Below are 27,860 nucleotides of genomic sequence, written 5' to 3' on the forward strand. Positions count from 1 at the left end.
TTCTATGTCATCACACCTCACCATTCTAACCCAGTTCTTGAGCAACTTCATTGTCCAGGAGACAGCTATCTGGTGCCCATGATCCTTGCATTGACATTTATGTTATCACTTCCGGAAAACTGAAATTTTTTTTTTTTTTTTGCCATTTCTTGGGCCACTCCCGCATATGGAGGTTCCCAGGCTAGGGGTCGAATCAGAGCTATAGCTGCCAGCCTATGCCAGAGCCACAGCAATGCGGGATCTGAGCCGTGTCTGTGACCTACACCACAGCTCACGGCAACGCCAGATTTTTAACCCACTGAGCGAGGCCGGGGATCAAACCCGCAAACTCATGGTTCCTAGTCAGATTCGTTAACCACTGAGCCACGATGGGAACTCCCTGGAAAGCTGAATTCTTTGCCTCTAGCTCACCTTCTGTAGAGTCCAGGCAAAGGCACTAGGAATATCTGAAAAGGTCTGAATTTCAAATAGGTAGTAAAGATGGTTTCTTTATCCAGATAACTCATACTCATCTCATAAAATGCCATTGTAAAGAATACCTTGAAAAGGGTATAAAAACGAACTAGATGAATGTATACATGTGAATGTCTGTGCATGTGTATAACGGGATATACAGATGTTTGCCTTCATTTCAAAATATGGAGCCCATAGTGACATAGGCCATATTTCCACAGTTTATAGCTAAACTGAAGTGAACCTACACATACATGTAGTCTACATAACTCTTTAAATATTTTTTTTTCCCTTGGAGATAGTAAATACATTCTTGAAAGCTATAGATGTTACAGAGGAAAAAAAGATTTTTTTTCTGGGTGACCTAGGCAATTCACATCTATACCTTTTAAAAATTCTTTCTTAGAAGAAGCAATTCTCTATGTGCAGATTTTTGTGGCACAGCCAGAAATCATAGACATATGGAATATATTTGTTATATCCTTAAGAAAAGTATTGATAAGGATTATTTCTTAACCACATACTGTATATTACTGAAGATCAGCGATATTCAGAACTGGGATAATAATGACAAATTCAGGGTGCTGATGATAGCATTTAATCTATTTTTGGGGGTTATTTCATTAAAAATATTGTACCAATTTTGGCCACTGGTGTTTAACAATAGACATATTACACTGGTGTTTGAGAGGCCACTAGGCCTCTCCGTCCTATATTATCTTATGTTACAGGACTTACTGTTCATGAAGAGCTTTATCAACACGTGGGTGCTTTCCTACAGAGATGGTACATTTTTAATTGGTTCTTATGTGTTATGTGCATCATCTTATCTTGCCTCTGTTCTACTCATCTCTCCAGTGTTCTGTTATATTTAATGGTGATTTCATAAACCTGTTTCTTTGTTGTGCTTTAGGGAAAGGTTTGCTTGTATTTTAGCCTTGTGGCTACAGAGCTCTGTATCTGGTACACAAAGAGCTGCTGTAAAATTACTATTGGTTGGAATACACTAGGTGTGAAGAAAGTGATGTGGTTTGGTCAATTCTCAGTAGAGCTTTTCTCTTTATGGGTATTTGTCTATTCTATTTTAATAAACCATTGGGTAGATGCAGGCAGAATGTGCCACAAATCAATTATATGATCCATGAAGCAGCTTTAGTGGGCACGAACTGCAAAGGACATACTTTGCTGAAATTGTATATTCAATTGCTGAAGTCTACACTGAATCCTTTTAGACCTAGTCTATCTTTCAAAGTCCTGAAAACACTAGAGCAGTCTATTTTGATAAGGACTTGTTCAGAACAAGCACACAATAAAGAATGAGATACTGTTTTCTCTAGTACTGTGGCACTAATAATGGAAAAAACCATAGTCATATTACATTTCCCTTTAGTTTTTAATTTAATAGAAAATTGCTCTGTCCTTCAGCAAGTTTGAGCATATTTATTCATTAACTTCTCAAATATTTGTTGTGTTCCTAGTAGTTGCTGAGCACCATGTAAGGTGTGAGGATACAGAAACCAATTCCCAGTTACAAGGTGACTCAGCAGAATTGAATCCTTTGGTTTTTATCTAAGTATAAATGTTGCCCCACGGTATCCAACTACTTGGGCTTCTAGGATACAGAGGGTCAAAAATATTTTTGATTTGGAGTCTAGAGATAAAATCATCTTTCCTACTCAACTGAGCCTCGTCAAGACTTCTGTCCTATTTAACAGCTGTTAATTTCCCACTAACTCAATCCTTTTTCATTCCTTCTCCCATTCCCTTGCCCTTCTCTTTCTTGATGACCCAGAAACATGGCCATTATTTCTTTCTGGTTCTCATTCATGTTGAACAGACAAAATAGCTTTTTGTTTGGGTTGTGCACTTATGCAAAAAGATTGCAGCCATTTTGGTCTTCAGGTCTAGAAACAACCTTCTCTTTGGTTTTAATACTATGAAAATAAAAGGGTCAATGCTTGGAATTCCCATTTGTGGCTCAGTGGTAACCAGCCCAACTAGTGTCCATGAGGATGCAGGTTCAACCCCTGGCCTCACTCATTGGGTTAAAAATGCCTCAGGGGGCATTGCCATGAGCTGTGGTGTAGGTTGCAGACATGGCTTGGATCTGGCATTGCTGTGGCTGTGGTGTAGGCCAGCAGGGGCAGTTCCGATTCACCCTAGCCTGGGAACTTCCAGAAGCTGCATGCACAGCCTTAAAAAGACCAGGAAAAAAAAAAAAAGTCAATGCTTATGCTCCTCAGATAATAATGGAGGGAAAAAAAAACCAAGTGGTTTTTTGTTGTTGTTGTTTTTGTTTTGGCTGCACCTGTGTCCAGAGAGCAAACCTACATGACAGCAGTGACAACACTGTATCCTTAACCCACTGCACCACCTGGGAACTCTAAGCAAGTAGTTTTTAAAGTCAGCTTAATTGAGGTATAATTTATATACAGTAAAATTCACCCTTTTTTATGTGTACTGTTCTATAAATTTGGACAATGTATACAGTTGTATAACTACTACTATAAAACAATATAGAAAAGTTCCCATTAGCTGCCCCCTTCCAAATTCCCTTCTGCCCCTTTGTAGTTTACCCCATTCTCTCAGTTACAGCCCCTGGCAACAGTGTTCTGTCTCTGCAGCTTTGTCTATTCCAGAAAGTGTTTGGCTTCTTTCATGTAGATAATGCTTCTGAGATTCACTCATGCTATTGCAAATGTCAACACTTTGTTCCATTTTAATTATAGAGTAGTTTTGTATTTATGGATGTATGATACTCTGTCCATTTACCAGGTGGTTAATATTTGGGATATTTCCAGTTTGGGGCTATTATTAATAAAGTTGCCATGGATATTTGCACTTAGGCTTTGATGTGGATGTATGGCTTCATTTCTCTTGGGCAAATTCCTAAGAGTGGGATTGCTGGGTCATATGGTAAGTGTATATTTAACTTGGTAAGAAACTGTGAAACTGTTTTCCTAAGGGGCTATGCCATGCTGCACTCCCACAGTGATATGTGAGAATTCCAGTTGCTTCATATTCCCACCAGAATTTGGTATCTTCGGAGATTTTGATTTGAACCATTCTAGTAGGTGTGTCACAGTATCTCACTGTCCTTTTAATTTGCATTTCCCCAATGAACAATGATGTCCAGCATATTTTTGTGTGCTTGCTTGCCATCTGCATCTCTTTTTTGGGGGTGGGGGAGTGGTGAAATACACATAACATGAAATTTAGCTTTAGTAATTGCCATGGCAAACATTTATCTGCTTTCTGCCTCTGTGAATTTGTCTATTCTGGACATTTTACATAAATGGAATCATTCAAGATGAGGCCTTTATGGTTGGTGTCTTCGCATAATGTTTTCAAGTTTCATCCATGCTGTAGCATGTACCAACCTCACTGCTTTTATGGCTGAATGATATTCCATTTATGGGTATACCATTTTGTTTATCCATTCATCAGTTGATGGATATTTGGGTTGCTTCTACCTTTGACTATTGTGAATAATGCTGCTATGAACATATGTATGCATAGTTTTATTTGAATGTTATGTTTTCAATTCTTTAGGTATGTATCTAAGATTAGAATAGCTTGGTCATTTTGTAATACTGTTTCTTTTATTGAGGAATGCCAAACTGTTTTCCACAGTGGCTAAACCAGTTTATATTCTCACCAGCAAGGTATGAACATTCCAATTTCTCTACATCCTCACCAGCACTTCTTTTTCTTTTTTTAAAATCTTAATTACAGCCATCCTAGTTGAGGTGAAATGGTATCTCATTTGGTTTTAGTTTCCATTTCTCTAATGACTAATAATGTTGGGCATCTTTTCATGTGCCTGTTGATCATCTATATTTCCTTTTTGGAGAAATGTCTATTCAAGTCCTTTGTCCAGTTTTAAATTGAACTGTTTGGCTTTTTGCTATTGAGTTATAAGAGTTCTTTATATATTCTGGATAGTAGACCCTTATCAGATAAGTGATTCACAAATATTTTCTCCCATTTTACATGTTGTCTTTTCAGTTTCTTGCTAATTCTTTGATGCACACAAGGTCTGAATTTTGACAAAGCCCAAATTATCTTTTTTTTTTCTTGCTGCTTATGCTTTTGGTGCTGAGAAAACAGTGACAAAAACCAGGTTATAAAGATTTACCCCTATTCTATGGTTTTATGATTATAGTTTGTATGTTTATGTTTTTGATCCAGTTTAGGTGAATTTTTGCATGTGGTATGAGACAAGGATCCAACTTTGTTCTTCTGTATATGGATATTTTGTTGTTACAGCACTTTTATTTTGAAGAGACTATTCTTTTCCCATTGAATGTTTTTGTAAATCTTGTCAGAAATCAACTCACCATAGGTATGGGTTTATTTCTGGGTTCTTGATTCTATTCCATTGATCTTGTATGTCTATTCTTATGTCATTATCACACTGTCTTGATTACGCTTTGTAGTAAGTTTGTACTTATGACTTACTTGTAGTGAGTTTGGAGGTAGCTTTGTAGTAAGTTTGGAAATCAGAAAGTGTGAGTCCTTCAACTTTGCTCTCTTTCAAGTTTGTTTTGGCTACTTGGGGTCCCTTGCAACTCCATATGAAGTTTTAGACCAGCTTTTCCATTTCTGCAAAGGCTACGGGGATGTTGATAGAATCTATAATAAATCTTTAGATCACTTTAGGTGATACTGCCATCTTTTCAAATACTGAGTCCTGGGATCTATGAACATGGGATGTCTTCTCATTTATTTAAGTCTTCTTTATTTCTTTAAGCAATGCTTTGTAGTTTTCATTGTAGAACTCTTATACCTTCATGGTTAAATTCACACCTCTTCTTTAGTGAAGTGCTCTTTCAATCTTTTGCCCAGTTTTAAATAATTGGGCCGTTTATTTTCTTATTACTGATCTGTGAGAGTTCTTTATATATTCTGGGTATCAGTCTTTTATCAGTTATGTTTTTGTAAACATTTTATTCAAATCTGTGGCTCATCTTTCATTGTCTTAACAGTGTCTTTCGAAGACATTGTTTTAATTTTGATCAAGCCTGATTTATCAATTTATTCTTTTATTTTTTTGTGCTTTTTGTAGCCTATCTAAAAAATGCTTCACAAGCCAAACATCATAAAGATTTTCCCCCTATGTTTTCAACTAGAATTTTTATAGTTTAAGGTTTTATATTTGTGTATACAGTGTGAAATGTGGACGTTTGAATCTAAAGTGGACATGTTCCAATTTCTATTTTGCTGCTTACTCCTTGCATCACGTTAGGCAAAGCATTCAACTTGAACCTCAGTTTTCTCATTTAAACAAAGATAGTAATATTTATTTCTTGACCTGTCAGAATTGTTGTGAGGATCAAATGAAAACAAGTAAAAAAGTACTTTCTAAAATCAGAGTATAAATGTTAACCATTATTATTTCTAACTGACAGCAGCAACAGAATGATGGTATAAGAATGTGTCATAACTGGAAGGAAGCCAGAGCTCAATTAACAGCAATAGAGTGACTGTTTGAAAGCACTAGCTTTTACATAGACCTATGTTTGAATTCCATTTTTGTCACTTCCTAGTGGAAGAACCTGACTTAGTGGGAAGAACTTCCCCAACTTTCTGACCTATAAAATAGAGAAGGAATATAAACTCCACAGGGTGGAGATGAAACAAGTTACTTTCAAAGCCCAGTGAGCTACACAGAGTAGGGGATTAATAAATGGCATTTCTGAGAGAAAGAGAGGGCGAGAATGATTATGCATATATACACTATTTAATAAGATCATGATGTAGACTACCATGGTTGTTTATATGAATGCTATAACAGACGATGGCAAGATTAGGGTGAATGGAAGAATGCACCTTGCACTCTTCTGCCTCTGGTAAAGTGTAATTGGAACATCATTCCCTTTGCCTCTCTGACTTCATCTTATAGGATTTAACTAAAGTGGCATGTTCTTTTGGGAAGCTGTTTATTGCCACTTTCACCTCAAATCTGTTCAGTGTTCACACAGTACTTCATTTACAACTTTCTTAGAAAAAACTGCACCATATCATGATTATCTGCTTATTGGTCAGCCTTGATGATTACATGGGAAAGTCCTTGAAGGAAAGAAGCAGTATTTGAGTCTTTAGAATCTGGTATAATCTCTGACACAGTAGGAGCTCACTAAATGTATGCTAAATGAAAAGATTAATATGTATGATTAATTTCTAATGTGGGTATGAATGGCCTTTGTCAAGTGAACTTCTTCAGTTCAGCTTGTTAGTTTTAGAGCATAATACTAGTATCTACTCTAAATACGCCAAGTAGACTTCCCTTTATGGAATAGGGCCCATTTCTCTTAGGTTGTCCACACTCATATAATAACATCGATCATCCAGTTTTAAGTAGTAGTACTGGGTAAAGATGAATATACATTGCATTTGTCCAGGAAAAATGACAGACTTCTTTTTAAAGTTTTCTAGAAAGTAATGCTGTTCAAAATAATTAGTTCTTTTGAAAAAGTGTGGAGCTGACTACATGGTAAGGTAAGTTCCTGCCATGAGTACTTGAGAAAAAAATGATTTAATTAAATTCATATGTGTTAAGATGTTTACTAGCTCATACTATGTGGAATTTTATGAAAAGGAGAAATATCAGCCATACAAACTTCAATTAAACTGTGACTGAACATCCCTAATTCAATGATGAGAATTTCTTAGCTAATGATCTCACGCATATGTAGCTACCTCATAATAAAATGAAGCAACTGTTTACTTTGGTGCCAGTGACAAAGAGGTGAGAAATTACTCAATGGAATGCTTAGGAGTGACACCTGTTAGATTTCCGGCTGTTGGCAGACTGGGTCATGCCACGGTCCACTGATCCCAAAGGGTCTGTTTTGGCTCGCCATAGGTTGACATAAACTTATGGCACATAGAGAAATGTGTTCTTAAGGCCATAATTTCATGCCAGGAAATGTTGACTCATGGCATAAATTGTGTTAAATTACCAAACACTGGAAAATGTGCAAGTGTTTAGAAATGAATGGCAAGAAGCTGAAAAATCTATAAGCTTTTAAAAAACCCAACTACAAGAGTTCTCTGTGCCCACAGGGATCCACTACTTTTATTTCACCTTGTTCTGATGTTAACAGTCTCTATGTATAACTACATGTCATAGCCCCTGACATTGAGTCAGTCCTTCTGAAACATCTCTGTCCAGAACTATTTCTCTATGTGTAACAGAGAGAAAAGAAAGAGACTCTGAAAAGAGAAAAGAGTAAGAAGAAAGAAAAACTGGGATAGCGTGTGGGCATGAAGAGAGGTAATCAAGAAAAGAAAGCAAGGGACACACAGAGATAATCTACTAAGATCATGGAACCACCTTAATCTACCATTTTTTCTCCTCCTCCTCCTCCTCTTGCTACCCCTATTTAGTAATATTAGTTGAGAACCTGCTTTGTATTTGTGTTATAGTAAATGTTCTCTACCGTTTTCTCTCATTTCATTCCAATCACAACCTTATGAGGGAAGTTCAGTTGGACTATTTACCCCCCTGAGGCTTAGACCTACAGTCTAGCTTGCTCAAAGGCACAGGGGGAACTGAGGTTTGAAATGAACTAAGTCTGTCTGACTCCAAAGTCCAAGATCATAGTCACACCACGTTATTAAAAAGCCAGGAAATATAAGGCACAAATATGGGAGAAAAAAAATCTTAGTAACAGAATGACCAAAATACAATGATTTCATTGTAGAAATAAACTACAAAACAACACACCTAATGTACTTCAATTATTTATTTTTTATTAATGATTTTTTTCCATTATAGCTGGTTTACAGTGTTCTGTCAATTTTCTACTATACAGCAAGGTGAACCACTCACACATACATATATACATTCTTTTTTCTCACATTATCATGCTCCATCTTAAGTGACTAGACATAGTTCCCAGTGCTATACAGCAGGATCTCATTGCTTATTCATTCCAAATGCAATAGTCTGCATCTAGCAGCCCCCAGTTCCCAGTCCATCCTACCCCCTCCTCCTCCTCCTTGGCAACCATTGGTCTGTTCTTCAAGTCCATTAGTTTCTTTTCTGTGGAAAGGTTCATTTGTGCTATATATTAGATTCCAGATATAAGTGACATCATATGGTATTTGTCTTTCTCTTTCTGACTTACTTCACTTAGTATGAGAGTTTCTAGTTCCATCCATGTTGCTGCAAATGGCATTATTTTGTTCCTTTTTATGGCTAAATAGAGTATTCCATTGTGTATATGTACCACATCTTCTTAATCCATTCATCTGTCGATGGATATCTAGGTTGTTTCCATGTCTTGGCTATCGTGAATAGTGCTGCAATGAACATATAAGTGCATCTGTCTTTTTCAAGGAAAGTTTTGTCCAGATATATGCCCAAGAGTGGGATTGCTGGGTCATATGGTAGTTCTATGTATAGTTTCCTGAGGTACCTCCATACTGTTTTCCATAGTGGTTGTACCAATTTACATTCCCACCAACAGCTTAGGAGGAAACACTTTTCTCCACACCCTCTCCAGCATTTGTCATCTGTGGACCTGTTAATGATGGCCATTCTGACTGGTGTGAGGTGGTACTTCATAGTAGTTTTGATTTGCATTTCTCTAATGATCAGTGATGTTGAGCATTTTTTCATGTGCTTGTTGGCCACCTGTATATCTTCTTTGGAGAAATATCTATTCAGGTCTTTGCCCATTTTTCCATTGGGTTATTGGCTTTTTTGCTGTCAAATTGTATAGGTTGTTTCTATATTTTCGAGATTAAGCCCTTGTCAGTTGCATCATTTGAAACTGTTTTCTCCCACTCTGTGGGTTGTCTTTTTGGTTTTACGGTTTCCATTGCTGTGCAAAAGCTTGTCAGTTTGATTAGGTCCCACTGGTTTATTTTTATTTTTATTTCTGTTGCTTTGAGAGAACTGACCTGAGAAAACATTTGTGAGGTTGATGTCAGAGAATGTTTTGCCTGTGTTCTCTTCTAGGAGTGTGATGGTGTCTTTGTCTTACGTTTAAGTCTTTAAGCCGTTTTGAGTTTATTTTTGTGTGTGGTGTGAGGGTGTGTTCCAGTTGCATTGATTAACATGTGGCTGTCCAGGTTTCCCAGTACCACTTGCTGAAAAGACTTTTTTTCTCATTTTATGTTCTTGCCTCCTTTGTCAAAGATTAATTGATTATAGGTATCTGGGTTTATTTCTGGGTTCTCTATTCTGTTCCATTGGTCTGTATGTCTGTTTGGTAGCAGTACCACACCGTCTTGATGACTATGGCTTTGTAATACTGCCTGAAGTCTGGGAGAGTTATGCCTCCTGCTTGGTTTTTGTTCCTCAGGATTGTTTTGGCAATTCTGGGTCTTTTGTGGTTCCATATACATTTTTGGATTGTTTGTTCTAGTTCTATGAAACATGTCATGGGTAATTGGATAGGGATTGCACTGAATCTGTAGATTGCTTTGGGTAGTATGGCCATTTTTACAATATTAATTTTTCCAACCCAGGAGCATGGAATATCTTTCCATTTCTTTGAATCCTCTCTAATATCCTTGATTAATGTTTTGCAGTTCTTAGCATATAAATCTTTCACCTCCTTGGTCAGGTTTATTCCCAGGTATTTGATTTTTTTGGGTGCAATTTTAAAAGGTATTGTATTTTTGTATCCCTTTTCTAATATTTCATTATTAGTATACAGAACTGTGACTGATTATTAATATTAATCTTGTATCCTGCTACTTTGCTGAATTTGTTGATCAGTTCAAGTAGTTTTTTGGTTGAGTCCTTAGGGTTTTCTACATATAGTATCATGTTATCTGCATACAGTGCAATTTTACCTCTTCTCTTCCAATTTGGATACCTTTTATTTTTTATATTTGTCTGATTGCCGTGGCTAGGACTTCCAATACTATGTTGAATAACAGTGGTAAGAATTGGCATCCTTGTCTTGTTCCAGATTTTAGTGGGAAGGAGTTCAGCTTTTCTCCATTGAGTATTATATTTGCTGTGCATTTGTCATAAATGGCTTTTATTATGTTAAGGTATGTTTCCTCTATATCAACCTTGGTAAGAGTTTTTATCATGAATGGATGTTGGACTTTGTCAAATATTTTTTCTGCATCTATTGAGATGATCCTGTGGTTTTTGACTTTTCTTTTGTTAATGTGGTGTATGATGTTGATTGATTTGCATATGTTGAACCATCCTTGTGCACCTGGGATGAATCCCACTTCGTTGTGGTGTATGATCTTTTTAACATGTTGTTGGATTTGGCTGGCTAAAATTTTGATAAGAATTTTTGCATCTATACTCATCAAAGATATTGGCCCATAATTTTCTTTTTTGGTAGTATCTTTGTCTGGTTTTGGTATTAGGGCGATGGTGGCTTCATAGAATGTCTTTGGGAGTGTTCCTTCTTCTTCAACCTTTTGGAAAAGTTTTAGGAGGGTGGGTATAACTTCCTCTTTGAATGTTTGGTAGAATTCTCCTGTGAAGCCATCTGGTCCTGGACTTTTATCTGTAGGGAGTGTTTTTATGACATATTCAATTTCATTTCTAATGATTGGTCTGTTCAGTTGATCTACTTCTTAATTCAGTTTTGACTGCCTGTAAGTCTCTATAAAGTTGTTCATTTCTTCTAGGTTGTCAAATTTGTTGGAATACAATTGTTCATAGTATTGTCTTATTTTTTTTGTATTTCTGCAGGAACTGTCGTGATTTCTCCTTTTTCATTTCTGATTTTGTTTATTTGAATTTTTTCTCTCCACTTCTTGTTGAGTCTGGCCAGAGTTTTGTCAATTTTGTTTACCTTTTCAAAGAACAAGCTCTTGATTTTATTGATCTTTTCTATTATTTTTTGAATCTCTATTTTATTGATTTCCTCTCTGATCTTTATGATTTCCTTCCTTCCGCTGACTTTAGGTTTTGTTTGTTCTTCTTTTTCTAATTCATTTAGGTGGCAGGTTAAGTTGTCGATTTGAGATGTTTCTTCTTTTTTTAAGGAAGACCTGTATCACTATGAATTTCCCTCTAAGCACTGCTTTTGTGGCATCCCATAGATTTTGAATTGTTGTGTCTTCATTATCATTTGTCTCCAGGTATTCTTTAATTTCCTTCTTGATTTCCTCATTGACCCATTGGTTTTTTAGTAGCATGTTGTTTAGCCTCCATGAGGTTAGTTTTTTCTCATTTTTTTTCCTGTGGTTGATTTCTAGTTTCATGACATTGTGGTCAGAGAAGATACTTGAAATAATTTGTATACTCTTAAATTTGTTGAGGTTAGTTTTGTGCCCCAGTATATGATCGATCTTTGAGAATGTTCCATGTGCACTTGAGAAGAATATATATTCTGATTTTTTTAGATATAATGTCCTGAAAATGTCAATTAAGTCTAACTTTTTTAGTATGTCATTTAGGGTCTCTGTTGCCTTATTGATTTTTTTTTGTCTTTTTTGCTATTTATTGGGCCACTCCTGCTGCATATGGAGGTTCCCAGGCTAGGGGTCAAATCGGAGCTGTAGCTGCCAGCCTACGCCAGAGCCACAGCAACTCAGGACCCAAGCCGTGTCTGCAACCTACACCACAGCCCACGGCAACACCAGATCCTTAACCCACTGAGCAAGGGCAGGGACCGAACCCGCAACCTCATGGTTCCTAGTCAGATTCGTTAACCACTGCGCCATGATGGGAACTCTGCCTTATTGATTTTCTGTCTAGGGGATCTGTTCTTTGATGCGAGTGGGGTGTTAAAATCTCCTGCTATGATTGTATTCCCATCAATTTCTCCTTTTATGCCTGTTAGTATTTGTAGGATCTGGGAGCTCCTATATTAGGGAAATATATATTGATGATTGTAATACACTCTTCTTGAATGGATCCTTTTACCATTAAATAGTGTCCTTCTTTGTCTTTCTTTATGGCCTTCATTTTAAAGTCTATTTTGTCTGATATGACTATTGCAACTCCTGCCTTCCTGTCTCGTCCATTGGCATGAAATATCTTTTCCATCCCCTCACTTTCAATCTATGTGTCCTTTGCTCTAAAGTGAGTTTCTTCTAGGCAGCAGATTGAAGGTTTTTGCTTGTTTATCCAATCTGGAACTTTGTGTCTTTTGATTGGAGCATTCAGTCCATTGACATTTAAGGTGATTATTGATAGATATGTATTTATTACCATTTTAAACCTTGTTTTCCAGTTGATTCTATGTTTCTCCTTTTTTCCTTTCTTTTTTTGGGTTGGATGGTTTCCATTTATTTTTATGCTTGTGTGCTTTTTAGTTTTTGTGAGTGTAATGTTTGGTTTTGATTTGTGGCTGCCCTGTTTTTTAAGTATGTTAACCCCTTCCTGTATCTGCTTGCTTTAGCCTGATAGTCATATAGGCTGAAACACATTATTTATAAAAAAGAGTCTCAATTTTCTTACTTGCCTTCCCCACATTCTATGATTTTGAAGCCCCCCCTTTTTTTTAACATAGTCATGTTTGTCCTTTTCCTGTTCCTTGTGTTTATCATCACTTTTACAATAGTTTCTTTTTCCCCACTTTCAGAGCCATATGGTGACTTATTTAAGTGACTGCTTTCCAATTGTGGTTTCCTCCATGCTAATTCTTACTTAAAAAAAATTTTTTTTTATTTAGAGAAGCCCTTTTAGTTTTTCTTTTAGAATGGATTTAGTATTGCTGTACCCTTTTAGCTTTTGTTTGTTGGAGAAATTATTTATTTCCCCTTCTATTTTAAATGATATTCTTGCTGGATAGAGTATTCTAGGTGTAAATTTTTTCCTTTCAGAACTTTGACTATATCTTGCCACTCTCTTCTGGCCTACAGTGTTTTGGTAGAAAAATCAGATAAGCTGATAACCTTATGGGGATTCCCTTATAATTAACACTTTGTTTTTCTCTTGCTGCCTTTATAATCCTGTCTTTAACTTTTGCCATTTTTATTATAATATGCCTTGGTGTGGGCCTATTTGGGTTCAACTTGTTTGGGGCCCTCTGTGTTTCCTATATCTTGATATCAGTTTCCTTTAGATTTGGAAAATTTTTAGACATAAAAATAAACCAAACTATAGTCTTGGAAGGCTATTTCTATGCAAGAGCACCCCTTTGTATTTTTGGGGAGGGTTACTGTTTATTTTTGGCATGGAAGTTTGGACATTAGCTGTCTCTTTCTTCATTGTGAGCAGGCTATTATACCCAGGGTGCTAGTGTGTTTCTAGGGAGGAGGCAATGGGTAGGGCTAGTAGTCAGTGCCTGGCTCCTGGGCCCAAATAGCAGCAATGACCTGCAGGAAAGTAGTGCAGGCTCCTCCTACTTGCAGGGCCCTGGGCAGTGGTAATGAGCCTTGGGCCAATTTACAAGGTGCCCAGAGTATTTGGCAGTGGCAGTGGCAGGGTGTGTGAGTTCCCAGGGGAGTAAGAGCAACAACAGCTAGTGTTCAATCCTTGCCCTTGTTCTGAGGTGATTAGGGCCACAAGTGGTGCCTGCTCACGGACTCCCAGTAGTGGGGGGCCATGCCCACCTCCAGAGTCAAAGATAACTGCAGTGGTTTGCCCCCACCACCTATAGACCATGCAAGAATCATCCTGTCCTTCTTAGCCCACATAGGAGTTGCTGTACAGGCTGCTCTCAGTTGCAGGGTCCTGGGAAGTAACAGTGATCAAGCATGTTGACACTGCTGAGAGCATTTGGAAGTGGTAGCAGCAGGGCAGGTGTGCTCCCAGGGGTGCGAGAGCAACAACAGGTGATGTTTGGTCACAATGCCCTCCTCTGGTTCTCTCTGAGATGATTGGGGCCACAAGTGGTGCCTGTTCACAGACTCCCAGTGGTGGGGGGCCATGCCCACCTCTGGAGTCAGAGATAACTGTGGTGATTTGTCCCCACCACTTGTAGACTATGCAAGAAGCACCCTGTCCTGTTTAGCCCATGCAGGAGTTGCTGCACAAGTTGTTCCTAGTTTCAGGGTCCTGGGAAGGGACAGTGATCAAGCATCTGGGTGCTTCCCAGAGCATTTGGCAGTGGCAGCAGCAGGGGGGTGTGTTCCCCCCGGGGTGAGAGCAACAACAGGTGATGCTTGGTTGCAGTGCCTTTTTTTTTTTTTTTGCTGACCTCTGAGGTGACTGGGGCCACAGGTGGAGCCCACTCACAGGCCCCTAGTGGTGGCAGGCTACGCCTCCCTCCAGCCTCCAAGATGACTGCTGCTGTCTGTCCCTGCCACCTATAGATCATGCAAGAGACACCATGTTGCCCTTAGTCCCCTGTGGCCCTTAGCCCACACAAGAGGTGCCCAGCCACCTGTAGCCTGCACAAGGAGTGCCTGGTCTCCCACAGCCCGAGCAAGTGGCTTCTCACCACGTGTAGCCTGCACCCGAGGCACCCCGCCCCCTGAGAGCCTGCACATGCGCAGGGAGAGTCCTATGGTGGTCCGCCCTTCCTGCTCTTGCCCTCCCTAACAATGGTCCCTTGCTTGTGGGCCCAGTCCTCCTCCCGGGTTCCCTCTGCTGTGGTGTTCCACTCCCCAGCTTGTAGCAAACTGCTCCTCTGCCCATGGCACACCACTCCCTAGCCCATCAGGCTGTCTCCACACAGCCAACCCTAGTCCTCTCCCCAGAACTGACCTCCAGAGCCTGAGTCTCAGAGCCCAGCCCCTGCCTGAGCATCTTAGGCTGGGTGTCCGGGGTGGTGGTGCAGATGATCTGTGTGGCTCTCACTCTGTTTTGCCCTCCTCAGTCCAGCTGCTGTGCTTTTCTCAGCGACTCTGCGGTCCCTCCATCTTGGCTGATCTCCCCATTGGTTAGGTGGCTTCCCAGGATGTGGGTTCCTTTTCTCTTTCACAGCTCCCTCTCAGGAATGCTAGTTCCATCCTGATTCTTTCTCTTTTTTTCTTTTGTTCTACCCAGTTATGTAAAGAGTTTCTTGCCCTTTTTGGAGGTTTAAGTTCTTCTGCCAGCATTCAGTAGATGTTCTATGTGAATCGTTTCACATATAGATGTTTTTTGATGTGTTTGTGGGAAAAGATGAGCACATAATCTTACTCCTCTGCCATCTTGATCCTTCCCCCCCCAATGTACTTTAAATGATAAACATAATTGATCATTGTCTTTCAAAGTACTTACCCTCGAAGGCCATATGTTTAAATCTGTAATGATGCACTATCAATGTCTTTTAGGGTAATAGCTTTTAGAATTGGCTTACTAGACACATTAAAATAGATAAGTACAAACAGTTTTATTTTCTTAGTTCTATAAAATAATGTAAAGAATTGTCAAGGTTGACTATCCATTGTATTAAAAAGATTTAAGACCAAACAACTTTATATTTTTCTAAAACATAAAATGCGAACTCAACTTCCAAAGACCTGATTCAACTGATTACATGCTGAAGAATATGTGTCAGTCTCTGAAAGAGATGCCTGATCTTGTTGAAATAAGGGTGTGGCTTATTAGAGTGACTGACCACATTGAAGGAGACAATCCTCTGGATTTATAATTTTGGTATATCAAATGATCAGTCACTGCTTTTCAGTTTCAACCTGTCTAAGAGAAGAAAATGAAGAGGATACAAGAGAAAATGTATAAGAAAGAAAAAGGAAAAAGAAAAATATCAATTACCACCTGACCTTCCAATGCTGAAATCAGACACAGCTACCTGCCAGAAATTAATTTCATGAGGGAATAATGTAAGTATGTGGGTTATCTCAGGCTCTTCTGTGTACATTCCTCATCCTGCACCAAACACAGACCTCTAAAGAAAATTCTAGCCTTAAGCAGCTACACATTTCCTCTTTTCTCTTGTATTCCTTCTAACTGCTGGGCAATACTAGGCCAACTGAGGTGGTAATCAAGGGGAGACTTGGGGAAGTCAAAGTGTGGAATTTGCACTGAAAAGGCCTGAGACTTAATTTGTCTGGGGGGGTGGTGGTGGTGGTAATAGAGTCAAATGTGAAGAATTTGAATGGGAGGCTGAAAAGAAGAAAGACAGAAAAAGAGATAAGCCCACATGGCTGATAATCAGGGAAAAGTCTGTGGGAAACTAGAATTAAGGATCCAAAAAGATTTGAGGAGATTCCAGAATTGAGATATATAGGGAATGAAAAAAGAGACTACAAAAGTAGGAGCCCCCATCTTGGCACAGCGGAAACGAATCCGACTAGGAACCATGAGGTTGTGGGTTCGATCCCTGGACTTGCTCAGTGGGTTAAGTATCCGGCATTGCTGTGAGCTGTGGTTTAGGTCACAGATGCAGCTTGGATCTGGCATTGCTGTTGCTGTTGTGTAGGCCAGCAGCTATAGCTCTGATTGGACCCCTAGCCTGGGAACCTCCATATTCCTCGGGTATGGCTCTCAAAAAGACAAAAAAAAAAAAAAGTACTGCTAAGGGTGATGAATTTTGGCTATTTGTTAAAGTTCTATAAAAGATACAGATAAAGATGAAATTACTTTACGTTCTTTTAGGTTGCTGAATTTTGTTTCTTTGACTACAACACAAGACTGGGCTATGAGGGATTCTTGATTTATTTAGCTTATAGGAGTGTAACATTTACAGCAGGTCTTCTTAATGCTGGATTCATTGAAGACTTTTAGGCTGCTTATAAATCTTCATAATTAGATGCAATTTTCTATTTATGTGTACATGTATATTTTGAAAGGATGAGTATCTTGATATTCATAGCCCTGATCAGATTCTTAAAGAGTTCATGATCCTTCTCATTAAAAAATATAAAAGACTACCACTGCGGAGAGAGAAAGTACAATCTCCAGGCAAAAGACCAATTGAAGTGATGTAACTACGGGAGATAACTAATTTCCAATTTTATTGCAAAAACTTAGCAGGCTAGTCCAAATCCATTTATTTTGCCAAAGATACCAAAGTATTCATTTACCACCTGACTCTTTTTTCTCCCTCTTTTAAAATTCATCTCTTGATCTTCTTGGTATTTGAAATATATTCAGTGATTTTTTAAAAAAATGTAGTAATCCATGAGTGTGCTAAGTGAGAAAAAGCCACTGATGTTTTCAGGAACTACGGAAAAATTAAACTTGCAAGCAAATCAGACATTTACTATAGTTTGAGAAAGGTATCATGACAGACCCTGAAACAAAGGAAAGCCCAACAAACAGCAGTGGTGAGAATATTAGGGTTATCAAACTGATTAAGTGTTCCCTGTAAAGGTACACAGAAAGGTGTTTTCCATTATTACTCTCCTGCTGAAAGGATTACTATATCATATCTGTTACAGAAATCTTAATTCAATGTATCACAGCCTAGGCATCACATTATATTAACTGGATAAACATTTAGACAATGGAAAGCTAATAGCTGTAAAACGGAGGAACTAAGAATCGTGAAAAATCTGCCATTGCGTTGCTATGTTAGTTTGAACCACCTACTCAAGTGCTTTATTCAAACCCCAAATGGAAAGCACGGAGCAGTTCCCAAGTCTTTCAAACATGCTTTCTTTCTTTATCTGCCCTTTTCCTTAAGAGTTGCGCCCACAAAAATGCAGCATTATCTTAAGACAAATTTGACTCGGTGCCTTAGGAGAAGGCCTTCAGCAGTATTAGTCTTTAGGGTTCTATGAGCAGAGCAGTAAACATGTCCTAAGCATTCATTAAGCCCTTACTGAATAAATGAATAACTAAATGAATAAATGAACAAACATCTTTCACGCCCCTGCTGCCACTGTGGATATCTGACATTAGAGACAGCAGAAGGGATGGGAGAGCAACATCAACGAAACTGCCTCCACACAAAACACTCCCTTACCTCTTTCAGATAGCAGCCACTTTCTGAAGGTGGCTTAAAGGGCTGGTGCTCTCTCCAGAGCTTTTATGAGGAGGAGGAGTTGGAGATTCTGCCTTATAAAGGAATCTACCAAAGAATTCTGGGGGAAAGAAGGGTGTGGTAGGCAGAAATAAGACCTCTCTTCCCCTCAAAGATGTCTATATCCTAACCCTCAGAATGTATAAATGTTACATTATATGCCAAGAAAGAATTAAGGGTGCAGGTGGAACTAATGTTGCCAATCATTTGACCCTGAGATGAGAACAGTGTCCTGGATTATGCAGGTGAGTCCTGTGTAATCACAGGGTCCTTTAAGGAAGAGTGAGGCAGAATAAAAGGTCAGGGTGATGCAGTATGAGAAGGATTTGACCTGCTATTTCTCCTTTGAAGATTGAGGAAGGGGTCACAAACCAAAGATTGTGGGCAGTTTCTAGAAGATATAAATGGCAAGGATATGGATTCTCTCTTAGAGCCTTACAGGAAGAAACACAGCCCTGACAACACTTTAATTTCAGCCCACTGAGACCCATCTTGAACCTCTGACCTCCAGAACTATATGATAATAGCTGTGTGTTGTTTTAAGCTACCAAACTGGTAGTAATTTGTTATAGCAGCCATAGGAATTAGAGGATCAGTGAAGAGGAGAGAAGGACTTGAAAGGCAGGGAGACTGGTTTTGTCATTACTAACTATGGAGCCTTAGTATATTTATTCCATGTTTTTGAGCCTTTGTTTTCCTCATTGCTATAGTGGGTTAAAACTAGCAACCTCATAAGGTTACTTTTGATATTAAATTAAATCACATCTTTGAATTGCCCAGGTCTGGGCCTGCTGCACTATGGGTGTTCATCATTGCGATCTCCCTTCCTTTCTTCCTTCTCCTACCCTCCACAATCACTGAGTGCCAGGAAGCAGGGTAAGGATCACAAAAGAAGAGAAAAATAAAATGTCCAGAGATGGAGAGTCTAGCCTCAGAAACCTAGGATGGGGAATCTACACTGTCCACTGCTGCCTGGGCTGGGGACCCCAGTTCTGTAGTCTACCTCGGATTCCATAAAATGAGGGCTTGAAGGGTTTTATCAGAGAGAAAGAAAAGAAGGAATGGGGTGGAGTGTGAAGAACAGAGAAGGTTTGGGTGAAGAAGGATGGGGCAGGGAAGAAAAAGAAATAAAGAGTGAGACTCAGGCTGGAAGAAATAAAGGGTGGGATTCCCCTGCAAGGGGAATCAGAAATGAAGGAAACTTCCATATCAGTTGGTTGTTCTTTGTTTTTTGTTCCTGTTCCTACACTGTCCTTCTCTTCAGTTTCAGCACTATCTTAGACTATATTTTCATAAACATTTATGAATTCATTAAAGGCAGAGCTCGTGTCTTGGGATGGCAAGGGAAAAGGGGTGCATTGACATTTACGTCAAACTTCAAAGGTTAAGATGTACTGTTAAAAGGCACTGGAGAAATGTTCTCATGGGATAGTAACTTAAAACTCCTTTTATGTCTGTTAGTAATTGTTGTAGGTATCTGGGTGCTCCTGTATTAGGGGCATCTATATTGACTAATGTAATATCCTCTTCTTGAATGGATCTTTTAATCATTAAATAGTGTCCTTCTTTGTTTTTCTTTATGAGCTTGAGGTTAATAGATGCAAACTGTTGCCATTGGAATGGATTAGCAATGAGATCCTGCTGTCTAGCCACTTATGATAGAGCATGATAATGTGAGAAAAAAGAATGTATACATGTATGTGTAACTGGGTCACCATGCTGTACAGTAGGAAAAAAATAATGTATTGGGGAAATAAAGAAAAATTAAAAAAAAAAAGAAAAAGAAAAACTAAATCGCTAAATGCTATTAAGTCTCTTGATCCCAGCACGAATTAACACTTTTTCTAAGGTGATGTGGGAGATCTCTCTCTCAGTCCCTCTCTCAGCTGAACAATGTAGGTGAGATCTCTGCCACAATGACAATGTTATGTTCCGCTGAATGATGCTCAGGGTACTATGAATAGGGAAAAATGCAAACCTCTAAATCTGAATGACATTTTATTCCCTTTCATGATCTGCTGCCAATGGAGACTTCATGACTACAGAGCTGTAAATGTATACCAGAATAATTTCAAGGGAGAACATCCAAATTGTAATTTTAAAAAATCATTGTTAGGGTTTGAATGTACTGTGTTCGAAGATTTTTTTTTTTTTTAAATTTTGTGATAGTGAACAACTTTGTCTAGGTCATTTTGTGGGTAGGTCAAATATATTTCTATTAACACACTGAATTTTAAGAAATAAGTAGATTTTAACCTATTTTTTCAGTTCATGAATAAATTATTATGAGGAAGTCATAAGAAGAAACTCACAAACTGTTGTTTCTTTTAAAAATAATGTTTATAAATTGCAAAGTGACTTGCTGGGTAATATATCTAGCTTCAAATTATGTTAACAAGATTATTTCCTTGTTTTCTTTTTCAGGCCAATCTAAAACTGAGTTAAACAGCACTTAAAGACATTAGCTATTGAGATTTTTAAATTTTTTTAAAAGGAAAAAGTAAAGTCTTTTAAAGTGACCATGATGTGTTTAAGTAAATATTTTCCGGAAAGGTTCAGTGCATAATTTAACTTGAGAAGATGTGAGTAAACACAGAGACCTGCTGCAATATTTTAGGAAGTAATTTACCATTTCCTCTGATTTTGGAAAGCCCTTTAAAATATACAAAATCTGTTGCGATTCTCACAACTACTTTTTCTAAAAGTTTCATAGCTTTGCTAACCAATAGTGCTGATATGTCAGTTAATCAAGACACTCAAAAATCTTAGGAAATAATAGACAAGCCACTGCTTCTTTTCTTCTTCTGCCCTTTGCTTCATTGTCCCCAAATGACTTCACAACTGAGTTTATAGATCAAAAGACATTTTCTGTAAATACTCAAACTTCTGTTGGAATATGCAGAGATTTTCAGAAAAGTCAACATTTACTTAGTGTAAAGAGCTTTTAAGTTTGAACTAGTAGAGTGATCAGTAGGTTTACCTAACTCTGAAAAACAGCTCAACTAGCTGATGTATGCAGGTATTCATCTTTCTCCCCCAAAGAGCTCTGCTGGCAGCAGTCAAAACTAAAGTAGGAACATAATAAAAATGAAAGTTGTGGTAGTAAAATATACTTACAAGGTTAATTTGACATATTGCAAAAATTTGGGAGGTTATAGTGGTTTCTATAGAACCACAGTTCTGATTTAGAAAAACCCCAGAGAAACAGCTGCATTTTGATATATAACCTGCCTTTCTTGCATAGGAAACCCCAGATTTTCAGTGTATGTTAAGTCTTGAGATGCTAGAATTTGAACATAACATTGAGGGAAATCGTATGCTCCTCTTATGGAGAAATAACAGGATAATGAAACCTGCATGCAAACACATATTTGCCCCCAAGATCCCATGTTAATTTCTTTTACTAGAGAATGGTGAAGGATGAGAAAAAGTAAAGTCAGGTATGATTAAGTAAACTGTCTCATACCACTGGATTCTCTGATTACCTGTGAATGTCTCCATTTCTGGCATTTGGTAGCAACTGGCTGAGGCAAACCAGGCAAAATGTTTTCCAGCTGCTGCAAGATTAATTCCTGCACATCCTCAATGCTGTGTTCCAAGTATGTAACTCCAAATGGGACAGTGGTGTGAATCACAAGGGAAGGCCCAATTTCTGATGACTCTAGTGTAAGAGGAAGATAAAGATAGATCTTCAAATGGGTAACACGGAAGTGTCTCTCAGCATTTCAATCCAGGTTTAAGAACTGATCACAATAATCAGACAATAACTGAAGGAAAATCAGATTCTAATATTTGAAACATAAAGTTAGGCTAGTTCTAAAATTCAAAATCAGCCTTGTCTGAAGAAGAGGACAGAGTCAGGATGTATTTTAGATAACAAATTTTCAAGTATTGTTAAAGAACCTGAAGGAAGGTAAGAGGACCTGAGATGTACTGTCTTAGGAATAATTAAACTTACTGGTATGTTCATCTCTCTCATCCACTAAATCATAAGTTCATTAGGGCAGGGACCATTTCTTATACATAGCCTATATTCACCTTAATTTCTGAGAACAAAGTAGATATTCAATAAATACTTACCTTGTGAATTTTATCTTAAGTGGATTGCAAAATATCTTGTTGAAATTCTATAAATTCCAGAATAAAGTATCTTTACCACTTGAAATAGAAAGCTTCTTTCTAAAAATAGGCTTGATCTCATGTTCTTCAACTTTTAAGCTGCATTTAAAAAAAGTCTACCGCACTCATAACATGGAGCTACTTTCAATTTTTGTTTGCTATTGAATATTTTTTTGCTAAATTTTCACAATGACAAGTAATGAGTGTCTGCTTCATATCTTTCACTCTTTAGAAGAATACAGGAAATCAAATAAGGTTTGACAGTGAAAACAAAGTGACTTAGGCATTAGAGAATACAACCTTGGAAGGAATATTAACCAGGATTTGTCTATTATTATTGTTTGTTTAAATCATGCAGAAGAGAAAGTTGAGGGAAAACAGTAACAGATATCAAACACATGAAATAATTGTATGAAAGATAATGCTCCCCACCCTGCTGAGAGAAGAAAACACTAAAATGAGAAAGTATTGACAGGGATTGGGAAGACTTAACCTAAAAATTCTTTAAATTGAGATTATAAAATTCTTTTGGGGGGTTATTACAGCAATCTCTATGAGGTAGATTTGTACAATTTTACACAGAAAAAGAGTAATTTTACACAGAACCAACCGTTTATTTTCTATACACCCACTTAAACATTTTACTTTATTTGTGTAGAATGAGAATGAGTTAGTATCTACCACACTGTCCTCTCATGTGGATTAAATGATATAATACGCATGATGTGCTTAGCACAGTTACTGGCACAGGGGAGATGCTTTATAAATATAAGCTATGGGAATAAAAGCAATAAATCAGATATACTCAAGGGAAAAGTTCTCCTGGTGTTGCCCAAATGGTAGGTGTGAGTTATTTATTTATTTTTTGTAAAAGTACTTCATTTTTCTGTTGCTCTCTGGCTTATGAATTTTATAGCACAATACAGGAGAAGACAGACCCAAATGCTGTGAGCACTTCAATGTGGAGTGCTTCCAAACATATATATATGTGTGTATATACACACTTCAGTTATTTCTGCTGTAAATGCAATGGTAAGAACATCGTCCAGTTTTCGCCTCACAGTAGCTGGAACATCTCGAAAAAGGAAAGAGGGGGACCCTCTCCTTGAACATTCAGTGTTTAACCTGTCATTGTCGACTTTACTGGTACCACACAGAGGGAAGGACCAGGAAGTGCAAAACCTCCAATTCTTCCACTGAATATCACCACAGAGAGAAACCTATTGGGTATTGCCTCAGGGGGTGTTACCTATGTTGTCAGTTAATACATTCAGGGAGGCTTGTTCACAGAAAGGGGGTGGCAAGACCACCCCTCTTCCATGAGATTCCATGCCTTTCCAGAGACTGAGAAAGCTACTGGGTCAGCATTCTGAAGCTGGAGATTTGGGGTTCTGAGCTGACTTATTTATGGCAAGCTTCAAAGAAACAAACTCAAGCTGCATGCCGTGTGTGAGGTTGCAATGACCTAGGCTTGCGTTCTAGGGGGGACCTCATAAAACTACTACAGGCAGTGATGGTGCTTTGCCAAGTTTCTCTCATTTACATTAGCCATCCACTCCAAGTAGAGCAATAGAAAAGGAAATTTAAGACCCAAAATGAAACAATCTTTGTGTAACAATGAGAGAAAAACCTAGCTACTTGTTTTTATTGGAATCGTACAAAATTTTTGAGAATTTCAATTAAAATTTGTATAGCTGCAACCTAAGACAATGAGTTTTAGTAGAAAGTTCCTTCAACCTCTCCAAATTAGGGTAATTTTAGATGCCGAAGTGTAAAAATACAAACAGCCAACCAGAGTTTACATGTGACCAAGGTTTGGAAATAGAGCATTATAAAAAGCCACAAATATGTTAATAAGATTCAGAGCATAAATTTAGTATAATCATTATTCCTTGGTCACTGAGAAGGTAATGATGTTATCTTTCTTTTTCTTTTCTTTATTCAGTTTGAAAAGCACAGCATTCTGCTTTTGGCATTTTAAATGTAAAGTTCATAGTAAGTTGACAACTATTTCTGTATGGTGGGAGAACAATGGCTTCAGTCAGATAAGTATTTGAACCTTTATATCCTTAATAGCTCCATGGTCTTGGACAATTCAATCTCCTAGGCTTCACTTTCTTCCATCAGTTAAAAGGGAATAATACTACTTACCTTATAAGGCTGTCACAAAGATTAAACGTATTTGGATACATAAAAGGATTTTCAAATACAAAGTGCTATACAAACACAAGGCATCCCTAGATAATATTTTTGTTTTGACCTCTGTGCTATGGTAAGAACAGCTTTAGAAAGGGATACAGAGTTGACTTCTCTCAAAGTATTAAGATGATTATATTAACACTCTAGGAACAGTGGCAGACAATTCCTGGGTATAGGCAAGGTAGTTTCTGGTTTGGGGTTTTTTATTGTGGTAAAATATACATAACATAAAATTCACTTTTCACCTTACATTCACATTGTTCTGCAACCATTACCACCATCCATCACTAGAACTTTTTTATCCTCCAAATTGAAACTCTATAACTTTTAAACACTAATCTCTCACTCCCCACTTCTCCCAGGCCCTGTCAACTGCCATTATATTTCTGTCCTATGAATTTGACCAATCTAAGTAACTCATATAAATGGAATCATACAATATTTGCATCAAGGATACTGATCAGGTTCATTACCTCTGAGCCACAATGGGAACTCCCAAGATAAATTTTTGAAACAAATCCTAACTCAATTGTGTTGAGTCAGAGAAGTGATCCATACGATACTTTAATATTTGTTGAATGGCTTCATTCATAGTCATTTTTCATAAGTATTACAGATGTGTTTGAATATAATTTTTAGATGTTTAATTAATAGTTTAATAAGTCCACTGGAACAATCTTATGAGTTTTTGTTTGATCAATTACTGAGAGAAGTACTATGTTAAAAAAAATCCCTCATTATGATGTAAATTTGCTGATTTCTCCCTTTAGCTCTAACAGTTTTTATTTATATTGAAGCTATGTTAAGAGTGTCCTGCTATTTCCTGATATCTTTTAAAAATATGTTGTTAATATCTTTATATCTTTACTTTACTTTAAAGTTTATCTTCTGCTTTTTATTTGTTCCACTTTTTGAACATTTCCTTGTTGTTGTTGCTGTTTTAATTAAACATTTTCATTTAAACTAAACCACTTTTCTCCCTTATTCCATTCTTCCCCTCTACTAGTTTGGAAGTTTTTACAGTTTATTTATATTTTTAGGGATTACCCATAGATTTATATAGTCAAAAGCGATTATCTCTATCCATCTCCTGAATAATATAAGAACTTTAGAATACCTTAACTTTGTGTAAGCTTCTGATGTCCAGGATATACTTCTTCAGTTTTTTTTAAAACAGTTAATATTTATTAATGTTTATCCACAGCTTCACATGTTTCCAGGGTCATTTTCCTTTTCCCAAAGTATCTTCTTTTGAAGTTCCTTAATGAGGTTCTGTGGAAGGAAAGCTCTTCCTAGTTTTTTTATTTTCTAGAAATGTCTCTATTTTACCTTTATTTGTAAAAGATAGTTGTCCTTGGTACATAATAATAGATTGAAAATGTTTTCTCTCATCACTTTAAAGATATTATTCCAATGTAGGTTTGTTTTTATTGATGCTGTTAAGAAGACAACTTTTAATTTGATTGCAGGTCGTTTTTGCAGGTAATCCTTTTCTTTTCTTCTTCTTCTTCTTCTTTTTTTTTTTTTTTTTTTGGCTACAATGGCAGCGTGTGGAAATTCCCAGGCCAGGGATTGAACCTGAGCCACAACAGTGACAATGCTGGATCCTTAACCCACTGCACTGTCAGGGAATTCTGGATAATTCTTCTTTTATATTTGGATGCTTCTATTACTTTCTCTTTGCTTTGGTGTTCTGCTATTTTACTTGAACATTTTGAGGTTTTGCGTTTCTTTGACCTCATTGAGTTTTCTGAATCTGAAGACTCACTTTTGTCATTAATTTTGAAACTTGTTCAGCTGTTAGCTCTCTCCATTCTCTCTTCTCTGTCTAGTACTCTACTTAGAGATATACTATATATTCTCATTCTATCTTCATGCGTCTTGATCTCCTTTTAATATTTTCCATCTCTGTCTCTCTATTCTAGAGTCCATGTGATTTCTTCTGATTTATCTTTCAGTTTACCATTCTCCCTAAATACGTGTTTATTCTGATGTTTAATTTATCCCTTGAATTTCAATTTCAAGTTTTTGGTTTTTTTTTTTTTTTTGCTTTTCAGGGCCACACCAATGTGGCACATGGAAGTCTCAGGCCAGGGATCTAATTGAAGCTGCAGCTGCCAGCCTACACCACAGCCACAGCAATGTGAGATCCGAGCCATGTCTGTGATCTATACCACAGCTCCCACAGCTCACAGCAGGGCTGGATCCCCAACCCATTAAGTGAGTCCAGGCATCCAACCCACATTCTCAAGGGTACTAGTTTGATTCATTTCCACTGAGCCACAATGGGAACTCCCTGAATTGCAAATTTAAATTATTGTTTTTCATTAAAAAATTTTTTTTCAAATCTGCATGATCAATTTTGATAGCTTCTTTCTCCTTGTCACACTGTCAGTACTCTTCTTTAAACAAATTCAACAGATTATATTGTTATGTTTAGTTACTCAGAAATGTGCAGTTTTTATGAGTTTGATTCTGCTTTTTGTTGACTTATAAACACACATGAAACTACAGGTCATTCTTGTATTAATATTCATATATATTAATATGTACTTTTTCATATTAATAGGTACATTAGTAAGTATTGCTCATGATGGTGTGTTTTCTTGTGTCTTTTGTGATTTTTTTTTCCTATTGTGAGCCAATGTTCCTATGGTGAGCCTAAAATTCTTAGGAACTTTATTTCAGAAATCCTTTGAGGCATGAGTTTAAAGATTTTTCCTTTGGAGACTTACTTTTGTTTCTATCAGATACCTTGGGGGCAATACTGCATATGACTACTTTAACTGGATTTTTAGAACATACAATCAGAATGAATTCTGGCACCAAATCTGCCTGAGGGTGGATATGTGGTTTGGCATCTTAGGGGAGACGTTTTATTTCTTTTTTGTTTTTTCCACTCCACTCAAAGATAGGCAAGCATTCCCAATGTCTTCCTGTGCCAGACAGGATACAGCAAGTATAGAGAAGTTTTTAAAGCCATAAAAGTGTAGCCATCCATGTGAATAATGTTTAAATCTAAAAGAAACATGCTACTTTTTCTTAGAAAATAACAGATATCAAAATTTACTAAAAATAAATAAAACCCACATAAACTAAAATACATAAATGAAATGGAAAACACAGTCAATAAATATTTAAAACAAAAAAGATTTCAGGACCTAACTGCTTTACTTGTGAATTGTTTAAAATTGTTAAATTAGTATATTGTTGATTACAGATATCCACATGCATTTACACATATAAACACACACCAAACTACATACTATTCTATTAATGTTTTTTCATATCAGT

The 27,860-nt window shown here is 37.4% G+C and overlaps 1 protein-coding gene across 6 annotated transcripts in view; it reads right to left on the reverse strand.

The window, feature by feature from the left end:
* RNLS (renalase, FAD dependent amine oxidase) overlaps positions 1 to 27,860 on the reverse strand; it is a 290,892-nt gene that overhangs the window by 15,662 nt on the left and 247,370 nt on the right. For all 6 annotated transcript variants that reach the window (XR_007132177.1, XR_007132179.1, XR_007132178.1 and 3 more), the window contains exon 6: positions 21,734 to 21,909. Coding sequence is in view for 2 of the 6 variants with exons in the window: in XM_047760356.1 (XP_047616312.1) it covers positions 21,734 to 21,909 (176 nt within the window). In the remaining 4 variants the exon portion in view is untranslated. The remainder of the gene's footprint in view (positions 1 to 21,733; positions 21,910 to 27,860) is intronic.

Source organism: Phacochoerus africanus, chromosome 15 (genome assembly GCF_016906955.1).
Source record: "Phacochoerus africanus isolate WHEZ1 chromosome 15, ROS_Pafr_v1, whole genome shotgun sequence".
NCBI lineage: Eukaryota > Metazoa > Chordata > Mammalia > Artiodactyla > Suidae > Phacochoerus > Phacochoerus africanus.